At 35.5% G+C, this 20,698-nt stretch overlaps 1 protein-coding gene across 1 annotated transcript in view; it reads right to left on the bottom strand.

Annotated features, from left to right (window-relative positions):
- Positions 1 to 20,698, bottom strand: part of LOC131053405 (disease resistance protein TAO1-like) — a 210,073-nt gene that overhangs the window by 41,391 nt on the left and 147,984 nt on the right. Inside the window, exon 3 of the mRNA XM_059212943.1 lies at positions 20,411 to 20,668. Within this exon, the coding sequence (XP_059068926.1) occupies positions 20,411 to 20,668 (258 nt within the window). The remainder of the gene's footprint in view (positions 1 to 20,410; positions 20,669 to 20,698) is intronic.

Below are 20,698 nucleotides of genomic sequence, written 5' to 3'. Positions count from 1 at the left end.
AGATTTGAGATCTTATTTTCTATCCATAGGCTATGATCTCATTTCCTACATATAAAAAATATTATACAATCTAAGGAAAATAAGTAGGATTTGCTAGATATTGTTGCCGCTAGGATATGTTGTTGTCACTGATGTCAACATATTCTAGTGTTGTAGATGAGTTGGTTCATGTTTCAGTGATTGCACTGAGCTGCTATGGATAGTTTATCTGTTTAGAATGCTAGAATACTTTATTCCATATTGTTTTCAATAATCAAAGAGATTTCTTGATCATATTATTTGTAGTTCAGTCTTTATGTGCAGTGGTTGACAAATTTTGGTATTTGCTCCGGTGAGCTCCGGTACGATCTGTTGGCATTTGTATGAAGATTGCATTAATGATGTGTTATGTTGTCATTGATGTAAATTAACCAATTATGATATTGTTGATATTGTTGATATTGTCTTGTAACTGGTAGGATGAGCTAAGTGAAGGAAATTGTAAACCAGTATGTAAGTTTTTGAGTTGAACCGATAACCGGTAAAAGGTTTAACCCTATCTATTTGATGTAATTGGTAAACCCTACTTATTTTTTTGTTAAACCCTAACTAATTAAGGTTGTTGAATTGGTTATGTTGGTTTATGATCTGATGATGAGTGGTAATGATGGTGACACGTATGGTCATTGTATGAAGAAGATTTCAAAGTATTTTTGGTGTATTGTTGTAACTATTTTTTGTCTAGGGAATGAGAAAAGTGTATTGCATCTAATGTAAAGCACATGATGAGTTACTGAGATCGAATAAGGTGATCAAAGAGTGGCCAAGGCTTTCTTGATTAATGTGCAGAGATTTCTATGTAATCTAACTATCATACTTGAACCAACTTGTTTGTTATCTCTATGAGATTTTGACTTATGGTGTGTTGTCGACCTAATTGATTTGTTTATAAGGTCAATGAATTTGTTTTGTTTAGGGTGTTGGTAAAGATCAATTGAGTGTGTGGTTCCCGAACCGGATGATGTGTCTACAGTTTGAGTAAAGGCAGATATGAGCATAAAAAGGATCCGATCAAGCAAGTGTAGTGCTATTCAGACTGATCAAGCAAGTGTAGTGCTATTCAGATAGATCAAGCAAACTCCTATTGTTTTCTAACAATTACAGTAGAACTGAAATCCCCTAACCTAGTAAGCTCTAACAAGCTTGGTGAATTTTCAAATCCTCTAACAAGGTGATCCATTAGCTTGTATTTTTAAATTCTCTACCGAGGTTACTCCTAATAGGGTATTGCTTCTAACAAGGCATTTGTAGTCAATCCCTTAACCGGGTGGTTCTTAACAAGATCATTTCTTAACATGACTTTTGTAAATCTTTAACAGGCTTGGCTCCTAATAGGGTGAACTTCAGAAGAGTTTAGATAGTTATCTTGTGAGTCTTATCTCACTGTGGTTTTTCCCATTTGGGTTTCCATGTCAAAAATATTTGTTTCAAATGGTGAATGTTTTTGTGGTTACGATCTTATGGTTGATTTTATTAACTAATTAACTATTATGATAAGTCATTATAACCGGAAGCATTGATAAATGAAGTCTGTAGACATATGATAAAGCATTTGGATTTTTATAAGTTTGATGTTGTTTACTATTAATTTGTTGTAACAGTCAACTGGTTTATCTTATGAGTTTTTATCTTGACAGTGGTATTTCATTGATAAGTTTACTTTGAGAGATTTAAATTGAGATTAGGAAAGTTTGTATCAATTTTTCTATTTACTAATTCACCCCCCTCTCAATAATCTATTGGATACTTATTATTTCATCATACCATTGATTTTTAACAGAGCATCTCAGGTCCTTTAAGATCTAAGCCTAACAAGTTGAGGTAAAGATATTGTAGATCATGATGAAGAAGGAAGGTCCAAAGTTTAACAGAGAGAACTATAGGATATGGAGCGAGAGAATGCAATTTTACATCAAGAGTTTGGGAAGTTAGTATTGGGAATATGTCAATACTAAATAAGTTGCACCTACTAGGATTTTGACTGATGATCAGAAGAAAGAGAAACAAGAAAATCATCAAGCATTAGAGGCCATTATGAGTTCCTTGTCTGATGCTGAATATGTAGATGTTCATGGTCTTGAGACTGCACATGAGGTATGAAAAAAACTTGAAGAGATGTATAGCAGTGATGAACATGTTAAGATTGCTAAAGAGGAGAGTCTAAGAGGAAATTTTGATGACATGTGGATGGATGAAGGTGAGAATATCCAACAGTATGGTCAAAGGATAAAAGAGAGTCGGTGAAATTAAGAGTGTGGGAGGGAAAGTGGAAGATGCCATAGTGATCAGTAAGGTACTGAGAACCTTGCTACTGGTATACGATATCCGAGTTGCAGCCATTCAGGAGCTGAAGTCCATTGACAAAACCAAGGTAACTCTTGACTCCATAATTGACAAATTTACTACTTTTGAATTGAACGGTTATGATGGTAGTGTATAGAAATATGAGTCTACATTTAGAGCTTTGTTTCTAACCCATCTGTGATAAAAAGTAGAGATACTAGTCATGGTTATGAATCCAGATCTAGCAGAGATGTTGATGATGAAGATAGTTTAGTGGAGCTTGAAGCATTGTAGGCAAAGTGACTGCCTAGAGGGACTAATAAATATAGAGGTAAATTACCTTTAAAATGTTTTGCATGCAATAAGATTGGCCACATAGCTACTAACTGTCGTAATGGTGAAAATGAACACAAGCGAGAGAAATTAAAGAAGTATAAGGGTAAAGGGAAGTTGCTAACTGTCTTATTGTTGTTGATGGTGGTATCACTGATGAAGAATCTGATGGTGATGCTAATAAAGATATTGTGTTTGTAGCTATTAAGGAAGAGATATCAGACTAGAAGGCATTAGTATCCAAGATGGATAACTCTGTTGATTGGATCATTGATAGTGGTTGTTCACATCATATGACTGGTGATCGAAGCAAATTTGTTTTTTTGAAGGAATTTGATGGCAAAGTTGTAAGATTTGGTAATGACTCACCCTACATGGTTAAAGGTAAGGGAATTATTTCTTTCAATGGGAAGAGTAGTCCAGATGATGTCTATTGGGTTGAAGATCTAAAGAACAATCTTTTGAGTGTGGCACAACTCAATGACAGAGGATACCCACTGAAGTTTAAAAATGGTATGTGCAAAATCTTTGACAACAAAGGTGAATTGATTGCAACTGAGAAGCAAACTAAAGGTAACCTGTTTCACCTTAATCCTAAAGTTAGCAACTGTTTAATTGCAAAAATAGATGATAGATGGCTTTGGCATAAGAGATTCTGTCATATAAACTTTGATAAAATTGTTAAGGTGAGTAAGTCCAAGATAGTGAGAGGTTTGCCTCAGTGGGACAAAATGGTTAATGCTCTTTGTAATGAATGTAAGTTAGGAAAGATGAAATCCTCAACTTTCAAGAGCAATTTTTTTTTAGCAGATCATTTGTTAGATTTGGTTCATACAAATCTTTGTGGATCAATAAGAACAAAAAGCATTCAAGGTGACAGATATTTCATGATCCTCATTAATGATTGCTCAAGGATGATGTGGGTCACATTCTTGAAGGATAAGACTAAAGATTTTGGTAAGTTCAAGGCATTCAGGGCCTTAGCTGAGAAGGAGAGTGGTAAGAAGATAAAATGTCTGAGGACATATCAAGGTGGTGAATTTAGTTCTAAGGAATTCACTAGGTATTGTGAAGAGAACGGTATCAAATGACAACTTTCTGCACCAAGGAGACCACAGCAAAATGGTATCATAGAAAGGGACAACTGGTCAGTTGTTGAAGCTACTAGAACAATGTTGATACAAGGAGGTGTAGCGAAAATTTTTTGGAGAGAAGCTGTCAGCACAATTGTCTATACTATCAACTAAGTTCTGGTAAAAAGAGGTAAGGACAAGACTCCTTATGAATACTGGTATGGAAGATCACCTGATGTTAGTTATTTTAAGATATTTGGAAGCAAATGTTTTATTAAGAGAGGTTATTATATTAGCAAATTTGAGGTTAAAAGTGATGAAGGTATATTTCTTGATTATTCCACCAAGAGTAAGGCCTACAAGTGTTTTACCAACTAGACAAAGAGAATTATTGAGAGTGCTAATGTTCGAGTGGATGAATATCCTGAAGTCTTAAAGGAATCCAGTTTGGAGAAGAAGGATGAAGATCCTTGCATTTTATTTTTGGAACCAGAAACTGTGAAATCTGAAACTGACAAAGCAAATTCTAATGCACTAGTTCAATCGGAATAGATAAATTCTAAAGATGATGATAATGATGAAGCTGAACCTGAAAAAAATGGTCATGTTATTCCAAGATATGTGAGATTGAATCACAATCCTAAATAGATTATTGGGGATAAGGATGTCGGAGTACTAACCAGAAGTAGAATAAGAGAAAACTCTTGCATGATCTCCACCATTTAACCAATAATTGCTAAGGAAGCTTTTGGTGATGATCATTGGGTTAAAGCTATGGAGGAGGAATTGGATCAAATTGAGAAGAACAACACTTGGACCCTAGTACCCCGACCGGTAAATAAAAATGTAATAGGTATTAAATGGGTATTCAGGAGCAAGTTGAATGAAGATAGTGTTGTACTTCACAACAAGGCTAGGTTGGCTTACAAAGGTTATGCACAAGAAGAAGGAGAAGATTATGGTGAAACTTTTGCACCAGTAGCAAGACTAGAAGGTGTCAGAACTTTGCTTGTATTTGCAGCCCATAAGAAATTCAAGGTATATCAAATGGATGTTAAGTTTGTATTTTTGAATGGGATACTAGAAAAAGAAGTATATATAGAGCAACCAGATGGTTATTCTTTGACTGATGGGAAAGATATGGTATGCATATTGCATAAGGCTTTATATGGATTAAAGAAGGCACCCAGAGCATGGTATGAAAGGCTTCATACACATCTGATGAAGATAGGCTTTTTGAGAACTAGTGATGATAGTAACATATATCTCAAATCTAAAGGAGATGAAATACTGATCAATGAAGTATTTGTAGATGATATCATATTTGGAGGTAATGATGTCATGAGCAATAGTTTTGCAGATGAAATGAAAAATTATTTTGAAATGTCTTTAGTAGGGGAAATAAAAAATTTCATAGGCTTGCAGATACAACAAATGAATAATGGTATTTTCATTACATAGTCTAAGTATGTGAAAGAGGTCTTGAAGATATTTGGCATGAGTGACTATAAACCAATTGGGACACCAATGGTTACAGGTTGTAACTTGTCTAAGGAAGATGAATGTAAGTTTGTTGATGAGAAGGAATACAGGTCAATGATTGGCAAATTGCACTATGTTGTTCATAGAAAACCAGATATAGCTCATGCAGTTGGCATACTTGCTAGATTCCAGAAGAATCCTAAGGAAACACATCTGATAGCAACCAAGAGGATTTTTAGATACCTGAAAGGTACTGTTGACTATGGATTATGGTATCCATATGGAGGAAACTTTGATTTGAAGGTGTACACAGATGCAGATTGGGCAAGAAATGTTGATGACCGGAAAAGCACAACCAGTGGAGCATTCTTTCTTGGAAGAAGACTTGTTTCATGGAGTAGTAAGAAGCAGAGTTGTACTTCACAATCTACTACTAAAGCTGAGTATGTTGAAACTTACATGAATTGCACATAGGCTATTTGGATGAGGCACATTTTGGATGGTTTTAAGATGAAGATTTCAGAACCTATAAAGATTTTATGTGATAATAAAAGTGCCATAAATATTTCAAAGAATCTTGTTTTGCATGCATGAACCAAGCATATTGAATTGAAGTATCATTTCTTGAGGGAAAAAGTTTAGAGCAAAGATGTTATCTTACAGCATGTTTCTACCAAGGAGCAACTTGAATATATTTTTACTAAACCTCTACCCAAGATTACATTTGAGTATCTTAGAAGTCAACAAGGGGTTGTACCCCTTCATGAGGTTAGTTGAACATGATGTAGATTACATCAATCCCTAAGCCACTGGTAGAATTTTATAAAAGGATTGGTGTAGTAGTAGAAGTTATTCCACAGGGGGAGCATCAAGTTGTAGATTATTATTGTTGTTGCATAGTGAAATTTGACATTACATGTTTTACTTTCAATTTGGCATTTCTATCAAAGGGGGATAAGAATTATGTGATTATGAGGAGTAGAACTAGTGACAAGCTGAAGACATGAAGAGAGTGGTGAATAATTGGTAATGTAAACCACGATTCCTATTCACTATCATAGCAGCAATCAATGGTGTTTATATTTGTATTGCCGTCAATGCCAAAGGGGTAGATTGTTGGCATTTGCATGAAGATTGCATTAATGATATGTTATATTATCATTGAGGTTAATTATCCAATTATGATATTGTTGTTATTGTTGATATTGTTGATATTGTTGATATTGTCTTGTAATCAGTAGGATGAGCTAAGTGAAGGAAATTGTAAACTGGTATGTAAGTTTATGAGTTGAATCGGTAACCGGCAAAAGTTTTAACCCTATCTATTTGATGTAACCAATAAACCCTAATTGATTAATGTTGTTGAATTGGTTATGTTGGTTTATGATCTGATGATGAGCGGTAATGATGGTGACATGTATGGTCATTGTATGAAGACGATTTCAAAATATTTTTGGCACATTGTTGTAACTATTTTTTTATCTAGGGAAAGATCAAAGTGTATTTCATCTAATGCAAAGCTCATGATGAGTTACTAAGATCGAAGAAGGTGATCAAAGAGCAGTCAAGGCTTTGTTGATTAATGTGCAGAGATTTCTATGTAATCTAATGGTCATACTTGAACCAACTTGTTTGTAATCTCTATGAGATTTTAACTTATGGTGTGTTTCCGATCTAATCGATTTGTTTATAAGGTCGATGAAGTTGTTTTGTTTAGGGTGTTGGTAGAGATCAGTTGAGTGTGTGGTTGCCAGACTAGATGATGTGTATGCAGTTTGAGTAAAGGCAAATAGGAGCATAAAAAAGGATCTGATTAAGCAAGTGTAGTGCTATTCAGACAAATCAAGAAAACTCCTATTGTTTTCTAACAATTACAACATAACTAAAATCCCCTAATTGGGTAAGCTCTAACAAGCTTGGTAACTTTTGAGATCCTCTAACAAGGTGATCCATTAGCTTGGATTTTCAAATCCTCTATCGAGGTTACTCCTAACAGGGTATTACTTCTAACAAGGCATTTGTAGTCAATCCCTTAATCAGGTGGTCTTAACAGGATCAGTTCTTAACAGGCTTGGCTCCTAACAGGGTGAACTTCAGAAGAGGTCAGATAGTTATCTTGTGAGTCTCATCTCACTGTGGTTTTTCCCATTTGGGTTTCCATGTCAAAAATATTTGTGTCAAATGGTGAATGTTTTTGTGGTTATGATCTTATGGATGATTTGATTAACTACTTAACTATTCAGATAAGTCATGATAACTAGAAGCATTAAGAAATGAAGTCTGTAGACATATGATAAAGAATTTTGATGTTGTTTACTGTTAATTTGTTGTAATAGTCAATCTGTTTATCTTATGAGTTTTTATCTTGACACTAGTATTGCATTGATATGTTTACTTTGAGAGATTGAAATTGAGATTGGGAAAGTTTGTATCAGTTTTTCTGTTTACTTATTCACCCCCCCCTCTCAGTAATCTACCGGATGCTTATTCTTTCATCATACCATCATGATCATATCTTTGGCTATGGTTTTGGGAGAATTTTTTGGATGTTAATGTGTATCTTTAGTTCAGATGGTTCATGATTTGGTGCTTCGTAAGCTATCTTTCTAGTCTGAATTGTTGTTCTTGAGTATTCTTGTGAGCTAGCCTGTTGATTGATGAAGATTTCTATAAGTGGTGTTAGTGCAGCTATAATGGATAGTTCTAGTGTGCTTGTTGGTGTTCACTGAGCTTGTCCTATTTGTCTTGGTGACCCACATTAATTCTTGTCCACGTTCTTGGTGATTTTGCTAATCTGGTGATATTCTTCATGCTATGCAGTATTCTTGGTGGTGTAGCGTGTTGCAGTTGATCTTGGTGAGAATTCTAGTGGTGATGCATGTTTGGATATTTGATTTAGGTCCATGTTATGTCAAGTATATCATTATATTGGTCCTGTAGTTCTCAAATGTATCATGTGATGTAATTTTGTAATTGTGAGTTGAGCATTTAGCTGACCTTGTAGTAAAAGTTGATGATTTGTATAAATAGCTAGTTTAGTCATGGAATTTGGGTATGGGTGTTATGTCTGCAATATCAAAGAGTGGTGTATGTGGTGCTTAAGTGATTTTATCCTTTGGTATGGTGTATTGAGCAGAGATTGTTGTAAGGCAGACAAATGTGCTTAACTGGAACTGTCAGCAAGCATTAGAAGATGTGCTCATTGCAGTACATTCTTTTCAGATTGTGGTCCAAATCTTGTTGTAAGGTAGTGAACCTTCCCTCAGGGTTGGACCCTTCTAGGTCATCTTATTTTAAGAAGTGAGCTCTAGGTAGTGTACCTAAATGCGTGTGTATTCACCATTGTAATATTTTCACATACTACTACAGATTATCATCTTATTGTTGGTAGGTTCCCATCGTGGTTTTCCCTTAACCGATTTTTCCATGGCAAAATCTTGGTCTTATGTGTTGTGGTTTCATTGCTCTTATCTTTATTGTTGTTTCTATTGTTAAGATCTGAGATTATGCTTAAACTATTTTAATCTAGTGAAAACTGATTCACCCCCCCCCCCTCTCAGTTTTCCTTCTTGGTTGTTGATAACAATTGGTATCAGAGCTAAATCCTCTGAAAGAAGCTTGAGCACTTGAGGAGATCTGGGATGGCAGCTTATGTGCTCAAGAATGAGAGTCCTAGATTTGATGGAAGCAATTATACTTTTTGGAAGGACCGGATGGGAGTTCACTTGAAATTCCTTGGAGAAGAGTATTGGAGGAATGCAATGAAAGTTTATAATGTTCCTCAGAATAGACCAGTCACTACTTCTGGGATCAAGGATGGTGAACATAACATAAGAGCTAAGGAAGCATTTTTGAGTGCCTTGACTGATTTAGAGATGACTAATATGATGGGTTTGCAAACTGCTCATGAGATTTGGAATAAGTTGGAGACTTTGTATGAAGGGAATGCACAAGTTAAAGTTGCTAAGCTACAAAGCTTGAAAGGGAAGTATGAAGCATTGAAGATGGCAGAAGATGAAAATTTATCAACCTTTATGGGTAAGGTGAACATTTGATCTTGTCATGAATATCAGATGTGTCGGTGTAACTCTTGAAGAAGATGAGATTGTTGCTAAGGTGTCAAGATCTTTGCCTCATGCTTTTAAACATAAGGTAGTTGCTATTGATGAGATCCAGAGTGTGACTATAGTGACTACAAACATTTTGGTTACAAAGCTTATTGCATTTAAGTTAAGTGAATTTGGAGAATCAAATGGTAAATTTGAAATTGCATTTGGAGCCTCTATATCTGAGAAGCAAAAGTATGATCTAGGAGAAATTTCTTGTTGGGTATCAATATTTGATAGAGAAAAGAGAGAGATGGAAGAGAAAGAAAGAGAATTAGATGAGCTTGAAGCTCTTATTGCTTGGAGATTTCCTAAAGGAGCTAGTAAGTATGATGGAAAGTTACCTTTGAAATGTTTCTCTTGCAATAAAATAGGACATTATTCTTCTAGGTGCCTTGAGTTCATTTCTAGATATGATAAGCATGATAAATTTGAAAGGTATGATAGATTTGATAAAAATGATAGATATGAGAAACATGATAAGTATGATTAGCCCTATAAGCCTTACTAGAAGTACAAAAATCAGAAGAGATTCTATTATGCTGTTGATGAAGGTGTAACAGATGAGGAATCAGAGAATGGGAAATCAAAAGATGAATTTGTATTTCTTTCTATCAAGGAAGATGATCCAGTATCAATGAATCCTACAAGCTGTATTGTTGAGGAAAAAGCTTTGGCTGCTAAGATTGAAGAGATAGATGAATGGGTAATTGACAGTGGTTGTTCACATCATATGATAAGTGATAAAAGAAAATTTGTGAGTATGGAAAGGTATGATGGTGGAATAGTGAGAGTTGGAGATGACAAAGCTTGTGTGATTTGTGGTAGAGGTTCTATATCTTTCAATGGTAAGCATAATATTGATGATGTCTTGTATGTTGAAGGTTTGAAGCATAATCTTTTGAGTTTTGGATAGATGGTTGACAAGGGATATGATTTTCAATTCAAGAATGGTAAGTGTAAGATCCTAAATTCCTATGGTATAGAGATTTCATTAGATACTAAAGATAAAGGTAGTATCTTTCACTTGAATGTTGGTGAGAAAAGATGTTTGATTGGTCATATTGATGAGAGTTGGTTGTGGTATAGGAGAATGTGTCATGTTAATTTTGATTAGGTGGTAAAGATAAGTTCTACTCAACCTGTTAGAGATTTGCCTAAGATTGTGAAGCCTACTAAGCTAATATGTAAGGAATGTCTAATGGGAAAGAAAACAAATGTTACAATTTTGATACTGCAAGATAACTAAGGGGGAGGAGGGGGTGAATCAGTTATCTCATAAATACATATATTAATTAACTATAAACCGTAAATTAGAGTACAACAAAATGAAAGATATAACATGAATTAAAAACACACATAACACAAATATTTTGACGTGGAAAACCTGGTAAAGGGAAAAACCATGATGGGAAACCCTACCCACAATCAGATGAATACTCTGTAGTAGTATTGTGTATAATTACAATGGGGTCTGCACTTGTAGAAAGGCCAACAACATAGAGTGCACTTCTCATCACAAAGGGAAGCCTCACTAACTTACATAAACATCATACTATAATCTGAAAAGAATGAACTGTGAAAGTAGCATCTACTCATGCTTGATACAGTTTCGGTTAAGCACATATGTCTTCTCTGCAATACAAAACCTTCCTAGATGATATAACCTTATTCACTCATAAACCACTCTTAGATAATGCATACATAACCACTATCCATCCATATCCATCATCATCCCAATTAAATGAATGTCACCTATAAATACAGATCATCAACCTTATTAACAAGGTCGGCTAAACCCTAAACCCATAAACCCATAATTACAAAAGTTACATCACACGGTATCATCGGACCAATATTATGATTTATATTACATAGCATGGACCTAAATCAAATATCCAATCAATTATATCTGCTAGAAATTCAGCTAAGACCAGAATCCAACATGCTTCACAAACTGGTAGAAACCCTTAGTGAAATAACATAAAGTTTAATCGGATCCAAATAGGACCATCATAACAGCATGCTATCCAATGTAAAGTCACCAAATAGCCAGGACACAATCACAAAACACCTTCAGCATGACAAAAACCGATTCCATAATTCAAACCAAAATCCTCTGACCAAATCACCTAATATTGCTTACCAACAAAGCTAACTGAGAAAGCTAGAAGCTATTCAGTAAAGCTAACCGAGAAAGCCAGAAGAGGTCAATAAAGCTAAAATCTAGTAGGTATCGGTAAATACCAAAAGCGAAAACAACCGGAGCACAAAATCATGAACCAACAGAATATAGAAAGAACATAACCACCCAGAATAAGCATCCAAAACCAATTCTAGAGATCTGATCATACCGGATCAGAAACATAGCCAAAACCAAGATGATCATCAAGACTAACCATGATAGGTCCAATCGAGATATAGTGTTGACATTAATGACAACACTAAACCAAATCTAGCATATTGCCAACAATCTCCCCCTTTGGCATTGATTGTAACATTGAATGTGAAAAACATCCAAGTGCCAAAGAATGCCAACCAATCTCCCCAAAAGAGAAAAAGACTAATTTGAAATGACTTCCCCTGAGATTAACAACTCCCAAAAGATTTGACTATTTTTCGCATGGACACCTTCTCCCCCTTTGACATCAATGAAAAAGGATGGATACTAAACCAAATAGCTGCCTACTCCCCCTGAGTATTAGCATCATCTCCATCAACCTAGATCAAAAAAGTATGTCTGATAAGCTTACCAGATTGATGCATCCCTACATCTCTAAGTCTCTTCTAAAGGGTTGGTAACCCCCAACTGATCTCTAAGATATTCAAAAGTGTCTTTAGGAAATGTTTTAGTTACAATATCTGCAATCTACTCCTTAGTAGGCACATAAACCAATCTGACTTTCTTTGCTTCAACCTTTTCCTTCAAGAAATTATACCTTATAGAAATGTGTTTTGATTTGGAATGAAATACCAGATTATTTGGCATATCAATAGGACGAGTATTATCACAATGAATAACAATAGGCTCATCATAACTTACCCTTATATCCTTTAACATTTGTTTCATCCATAAAATTTGAGTACAGATGGTAGCAGCAACTACATTTTCCACTTCAATAGTAGACAATGCAGTGCATGATTGTTTCTTGCTAAGACATGAAACCAACTTCTTCCCAAGAAAGAATGCACTACCAATAGTTCTCTTCCGGTGCTCTTTCGATCATCCACATCTCTTGTCCAATCAGAATCTATGTATGCACATAGTCTAGAGTCATCCTTCTTTGGATACCATAACCCAAAGTCCATTGTACCAACCAAATATCTGAATATCCTCTTAACAACAATATCATGAGTTTCTCTAGGATTTGACTAAAATCCTGAAGCAATACAAACAACATTCATTATATCAGGTCTAGTCTGATTTAGGTATTGTAGACACATAAATCTATCCACTTAATTAAATGAATATTTAGTATTTATTTGATTATTTAACCATCAATCAATAATTAATTAAATTAATATTTAATTAATTCATCTTAACCCTCTTCTCCTATTAATTTAAATAAATTATTCAATTTATTTGATTTAATTCATGTAACCAATTTCCAACCATTAATTAAATAAATAAATCATATTTGTTTAATTTAATCATCTCTCACATTTAAATAAATTAACATTTATTTAAATCACCTTTATCCTCCACCCACTTGCATTTTCCTACAAATGCAAGTTGCACAACTAATTATTTATTTAAAATCCTATTTATCCTCACCCACTTGAAACCTTTAATGGTTTCCCTTAAAGTCTTCAAACTTAATGGCTTCCTTCTAGAGTCTTCTCAAGCCTTTAATGGTTTCCCTTAAAGTCTTCAAACTCAATGGCTTCCTTCTAGAGTCTTCTTAAGCCTTTAATGGTTTCCCTTAAAGCCTTCAAACTCAATGGCTTATTTCTAGAGTCTTCTTAAGCCTTTGATGGTTTCCCTCAAAGTCTTCAAGCATTTAATGCTTTGTCTTCCTTTTTCTTATGTAAATAAATTAATATTTATTTAAATAAAATCCAAAATTCACATTCACATTTAAATAAATTAATATTTATTTTAATATCTATCCAAATGAAAATTACACCATTTAATTGAAATAAATGATTTTATTTTAATTGAAAATCCCAAAATTCCTCCCACTTGTATTCTCCTACAAAATCCACTTGCATGCCTAAATCCCTTCTAGATTCTTCTAACTCCTTCTAATTAGCCTAATCCTAACCTAATCATCATCACATTCCTAAATAAAAGGAAGTCGCTTCTCAAAAACCTCCAAAGTCTTCAATAACCATTAAAGGCTTTATGTCTTCAAATGGTTAACCTCTAAAGTCTTCCAAACCATTAAAGGCTCTTACATAACCATTTATGGTTAAGTCACCTTTTACCTTTGGTTAGAGACTTTCCTCTAACTTAACCATCCTTTTGACTCATGGGTCTCTTCAAAGCATTTATTTCTTTGACTAAGGTAACCATTTAACCCTTGCACATTCATTTATCCCTTGGATAAAAGGAATATCCATTAACCTAACCCTAACCCAACTCCCTAGGGTAACCATCATGTCCCCTCAAGCATTTAATGCTCCTTATCTCTCCTCTCAATCCTCCTCATGGTGACACTTGTCAACATGGGATTGGGTTGAAAGTCTCACATGGATTGAATATCTTTCAATCCTAACCCTTGTTAAGATTGCTCAATCTTAACCCTTCATTTCCCAATTTCTTCTATAAATAGAACCCTTATCCTTAAGAAAAGGAGGAAGCATTAGAATATTGTTTCTATATCGGTATTAGCATAGATATTTTTCATGGCATCACTATTTACACTTGCATAGCATTTGTTTATCACATCCAACCATCTTGAATCTCCATATGGCATCCATGGCTAGTGTTAAAAGTTGAGAGCTACACTCATTTGGGACTCAGAGAGGGGAGAAACAAGGGAGAAGCATCAAAAGGCATCATGGAAGCATCATAGGGAGGCTCTTCTCCTTTCTTTTGTTTTGTTAAACTTCTTTCATGCTTTTTGGAATCTCTTTTGATATGTTTGGAATGGGTTTTTAGTTCTTTGTTTTGGTATTATGGTTGAAACTAACTTATTAACATTGAACTTTTTTGTTGCCTTGTCCCCATTTCCATGACATCATTTGGTGAACCTGACATGAATCGAAGAGCAACTTTTAAAAAAAACAAACTATTTTTTGAATGTTTTAATTGACAAAGAGGTCGCACTCTTGCGCTTTTGTTCTCGCTTTAGCACCATCGCAACTTGGTATTTTAGTGCTATTATTCCAACTAATAGCGCTATTGTCCCCAAATTGGCTCTTTTGTTTCTATTCTAGTGCTATTGACCCTCAAGTAGCACTAGTGTTCTAGTATTAGCGCTTTTGACTCTCTATTTGATAGAGGTAACTTTGTTTGACAACATTTCTTTTAGCGCTATTGTATTTTCTGTTGTGCTTTCATGTTAAATAGCACTTTTGTTCTCACACATAGTAGTGCTATTGCAACAGAGAGTTGTAAAAAATACCTTGTAACCAAAAAATCAAATTTTTTTAGGCTTGTAGAAGGCCACCATGTATGCGGATTTTGGTAATTTGTTGTTTTTTTTGTGTAGGTTTGAACTAACCTCATTTTCTTAGGATTTTAGAAATTCACTTCTTTTTTTCTTGCAAGTTAAAATCAAGCTCAAACTTCATTTTGGTGTTTAAAAATCAACAGAAACAAACTTTGTTTTTCTAGCAAGTTAAAATCAACCTCAAACTTCATTTTGGTGCTTAAAAATCAACAAAAACAAACTTTTCTTTTTCTTGCAAGTTAGGCAACTTCAAAACTTCGTTTTGGTGCTTAAAAATCAACAAAACAAACTTTGCTTTTCTTGCAAGTTAGGAAACTTCAAAACTTCATTTTGGTGCTTAAAATCAACAAGACAAACTTTGCTTTTCTTGCATCAACTCAAACTAAAATTCACAATCCACACTTTGTTTTGGGAAAACTAAAAAGAACAAGCCACTTTTCCTTCAAGTTCAAAATGATTTTACTTCAAAGCAAAACATGCTCTTAATTCAGTTGACTAGGATTTCCAATTCCTAGATTACAAAACATTTTGCCATTGAAGGATAAAAAGAACACCATGACTATTGGAGCAACATCTCCAAATAGTTAGATCACATTGCGATGATGAGTTAAAAAGAACAAGTGTCTTTTATGTTTGGCATGCTTGTGCAAAAAGTTTGTTGAGTGGTCCTACTTCTAACACACACTATCCTCTCCCTCAGCTTTCGTGGTCCTAGGTGCAAGAGAAAAGTGTTAGTAAGACTCAAAGTTTCTTTTTTTAAGAGAGGCCTGTCAAGAGACATGTTACTCTTGGGAACAACCTCGTGCGGTAAATCATTCAAGCCACTATAGAAATCAGGTGTGAGAAAAAGCTGTAGCCTTGGGTATATATGTTCCTACAGTGTAACTTGTCGAAAGGAAAAATGGGCCCCACCACAAGTTACAAGGCTCTTAAGTGAGTCATTGCAGAATAAACTTATGTCCAAAGACATCAAAAATTACTAAACACCTTTAAGTAGTAGCCCACCCGTTCTATTGATTGAGGATATTTGTGAGAAGTTCAGTGCAAGAGCATAGAAGGTTTTGCTCCCAAGATACTCACCATACATATTTCCTTGAGTAGTAACATAGCTTTTTGAAAGGCTACTTGTAGCCTGATAAAAGTGGTGACTCTCCCATCATAGGGATCATCTATTTTTTATGCTCATACAAGACTTAGTATATCACATCTTTACCTGCCACGACGAGATTCATAAGGTATGTAGTACCAAAGTTGAAGAAATATCAAGATGTGGGCTGAAATTATCGCAACTGGCCATTTGACTTTAGGGATAAAAAGTGTTTGAAGTGTCTTCATTTTGTGTCAAGACTAGTGTTAAACTAAACCGACTTCAGGCTTTTTGGAAAAACGTACTCAAAAACATTTGGAAAAAGGGTCATAAAGTCCAAATATTCGGTTGATTTAGACCCACACTTATTTGTGCCTTTTGAGGAAACATTCTTGTGTTTGTGTGCTTGTTGTGTTTTCTTGTCAAAGAAAAACCAAAAAAAAAAAAAAAACAATTCCAAAAACAAATATTCATCCAACACAAAATTTTCAAAACACCAACTTTTGGCAAACAAATCAAAAACAAAGTGCAAAAACAAAGTGCAAAAACAAAGTATCAAACTATATGACCATTCTTCACATTTTGAGAAAGAGAAATCTTTATCAACATATCGATTTGAAGAAAAGACCATTAAGCTCAAAGGGTTTAATCAAAAGAAGGAAATTTTTCTATCTCAATAGACAAATCTTTGTCTCACATAGAACCTTCTTATGTCACATGCGTCTATATCTTCAAGGAAAATCCAATGAGTTTGATCAAGAGTCTTTAAACCGCGGAGGTTTTACTCAATATAGAGCTTTGAGTTATCATAAAAACAAAGAAGGCAAAATCAATCCTGCTTTCTTTCCAGACATTTGCATCACATATAACATAGCCCGGGAAGAACCACCAACCCCCGAAAGAGAAGAGGAAGAATTTGTCCCATTTGTAACACAAAGTTTTTATTGAAGTTAACATTTCATCCATTCTCACATTCACACATCATCAATCCATTCCAACTCTCAAAACATAAAGAGGTCTTGTCCTAAGTTCTTTTTTGATATTGCTTGAATCCAACACAACACATCACTTTTTAGAGTGTCTCTACATCTAGGATAAACTTATCCTAAGAGGCATTTCTACGCAGGTTAAAACTAGTCTATGAGTGCATCCTCTCATTACTAGGTAGTTGGTTATGTAACACATTTCAGGCCTCTCTAAACCTTATCATATCAAACATTGTCAACCAAACACAACAAGCAATTCACAGAAGGACTTTGGTAACATCTACCTTTAGTGTTAGAGATCCATATGCAAAACACTTCACCAAATATTTATCTCTCATTTCATCACCAACTCATCATCATTTTCACCAAACTTCAACAACAACTCTCAAACAAAATGGCTCAAACCAGATCAAGGTCTAGACAACTCGAGATAGAAGAGGAAGAGGAGGAAAATCTTAATGAAATCCAAGAAGCTCTTGGAGGAAACACAAATGATGAAAATCCAAGTACTCCTACTCCTACAACAATAGAAAGGGTGTAACACAACCCTCTCTTTAATAGAATTTTTGATGAAATCTTCAGGAACAACGCTGATGCTCACTTTTTAAGACTTGTCCAAGAGGGAGCCAAACTACCCTTTGATTTTGATATTGCACAACTAAGGAAAGCATCAGAACACCAAAGTCATAATAAGGATGGAAGAGGTCGAGATCACATCAAATACAACATTCCTCAAGGAAATCCCCCTCCTCCTCCTCCTCCTCCTCCAAATGACATTAACATGTTGAGGCAACAAATCAAGAGTTTAGCCCAACAACTCCACAGTGGTGTGAAAACAAACTAGTTTTCACTTAATGACATTTGTCCCTATCCCTTTGATAGGAACTTACATATGCCACCTTTTCCACGCGGGTTTCAAACACCCAAGTTTGAAAAGTATCAAGGAAAAGGAGACCCTCACGATCATGTTAGAGAATTTCAATCAGCTTGCCTAGAAGTAGCATATGAGGACACGTACCTAATGAGACTCTTTCCTCAAAGTTTGGGAGGGACAACCACATCATGGTTTTCTCGACTAGTAGGTGGCATTAGGACATTTGAATAATTGGTCCAGAAGTTCATTACACATTATTCCCATAACATAGAGCACAATGTCACCATGGCAGACCTGTGTAACATCAAGCAAAAACTAGGGGAGCTATTTTCAGCTTTCCTGCAATGATGGAGACAAATTTCTAGCAAACGTTCCCTTCAGCTACCTGAAAGAGAGCTAGTGGAAATATTTATTTCCAACTTGAACGAAGAAATGGAATCTCATTTAGACATGAAAGGCATAGAGTCTTTCAATGACATGATCACACAGGGTTTAAAATTTGAACGAGCCCTCATCAAAAAGGGGCTTATCAAAATATACAATGAACCGAAAGATGGCCCTCGCCTGTGCTTCAAAAGTGATAAACCTAACTTCTGGAATAAAAACATAAACATCATCAATGACGGGGTTGTAGATGCAAAGACTATCAAGAGTACACAGCATGTGGTCTGATTTGCGGGGCAAAACCCCCCTCCTAAGAACAACATGGTGGCTCCCCTACCAAATCAAGGATGCAATGTACCGCAAGAAGAACCGAGACAACACTAGCAAAATTATAAACCAAAACGTACATACACTCCCTTAGGGGAACCTATTAAAATAGTGTTATGTCATTGGTCTCTTCAAATCTGGCGACCTTACCAAACACATCTAATTATGAACCTCAAGTCAAACCTCCATGGTGGAGGGATAATGAACATTGCGAATTCTATCAAGGGAAAGGGCATAAAACAAGTAATTGTCATAGATTGAAAGATCTTGTTCAGGATCTTGTTGACCGAGGTGAGATTGAAATTGAAGGACATGACCCAAAAACCACAAATAATGATCATCTTATGTTTAAGAATCCACTTCCATCACAAGATCAAAGGGGTCCTTCCACTTCAAGATGAAACACAAATACAACTAATTATACGTGAGCCGCATATAATTACACTGTGAATAACCTATATGATGCCAATGAACAAATTGAAACCATTACCATCAAAGATCCAAGATCTACCTACAATGTTGTTACACATCGTGGTAAGATCACCATTAAAGTAGCTCCACAAAGTACAACCTCCATCCCGAAATAGTATAACCTTGTGGAACAGTTAGATAAGACACCTGCACTTATATCCATCTTAGAGATTTTGTGCCTATCCCCATCTCATAAAACAATCTTGGATCAAGCTCTCCAACAGGCGTCAGTCCCTGCCAATCTAAATACAGTTAAATTTTAAGCTATGGTTGGTAGTCTGAGGTCATCACCATGTCTCACTTTCTCTGAAAGTGACAATACATCCTTCCAGCAACCTCATAACACCTCACTCCATATTGAAGGATTTATCAACCAACATAGGATCAAGCGAGTCTTGATCAACAATGGAGCAAGCCTAAATATTTGTACATTACAATTAGTTACAACATTGGGATATGCAGTTGAGTCAGTGGATCCTCGCAAAAAGATAACCATAAAAGCCTATGATGATGCAGAGCGTTCATCCAAAGGAGCAGTTGTGTTACCAATCTGAGTGGGCCCAATGGTGAAGCACATCATATGTCAAGTTTTGGACCTTCCTTTGCCATATAATTTGTTGTTAGGAAGACCTTGGATGTATGCCATGCAAGCTGTTCCATCCACCTACCACCAGTGTATCAAGTTTCCTCATAAAGGTGTAGAAATTACAATCTTGGGTGATGCAAATCCATTTGCATATTGTAACAATATCAACCATCAACCAGACATTACCGTTCCCAACAATAGAGAAGCTATCCCATCCACATCATATGTAAGTCTAGCCTCTCTTTCTAGTTCAAACACCACTATACCCAAGCAAGAGAAGCTAAAAATCAAAATGGCAAAGGAAGGTCCTAGGGAGTACAATCTTAGCCAACTCTTTTATGTTGGGAAACTACCAGCTTCCCCTAGAACTCATGGTAAGCCTAAAAGGTTACTTCAAGCACCATTGGTCAAGCAAACATGCACTTTGGCGCCTTTTATCCTTAGAAAGAGTCAAGAAGAAGAGACCAGAGATGAGGACTTAGCAGAATGGATCTATAAAGACCCTATCACCATGGAAATCCCACAAGCTAAACTTCCTACATATCAATATTGAAAAGGCCTTCTCATTATGCAAAGAATGGGCTATGATGGTTAGAGTGCATTGGGACCTTGCAAGCAAGGACAACATGAGCCATTGCAGCCAAAATTAAAGCCTAAAGATAACACTAGATTAGGCTTTCAATAGGAGATTCTTCCTAAGCTCAAATTCAAAGGGAAACCCAACAAACCTCTATATTAGCCTAATACTCTAAAGAGGCCACCCTTGATTATATCAACAGCACCAAAAAAGGCACCAATTGCCCCAATGTGGCTGAGAATCCCAACAATACCATCCAAAACAACAATCATCCCACCAATCAAACCATCAACCCCATCAGTAGCAACAACTACATCAATAACACCATTAGCAATATTAGAAGCCCCAGTAGTATCGACAACACCAACAATTCCATCAGAAGCAGTAGATTCAACAATGCTGATACTCCCAGTATCGGATTCACTAATCCCAATAATCCTTCCTGCAGCACCAACCATTCCATCTCCCAAGG

The sequence above is a fragment of the Cryptomeria japonica genome, chromosome 10 (genome assembly GCF_030272615.1).
Source record: "Cryptomeria japonica chromosome 10, Sugi_1.0, whole genome shotgun sequence".
NCBI lineage: Eukaryota > Viridiplantae > Streptophyta > Pinopsida > Cupressales > Cupressaceae > Cryptomeria > Cryptomeria japonica.
This window is presented reverse-complemented; position numbering and strand designations above follow the sequence as displayed.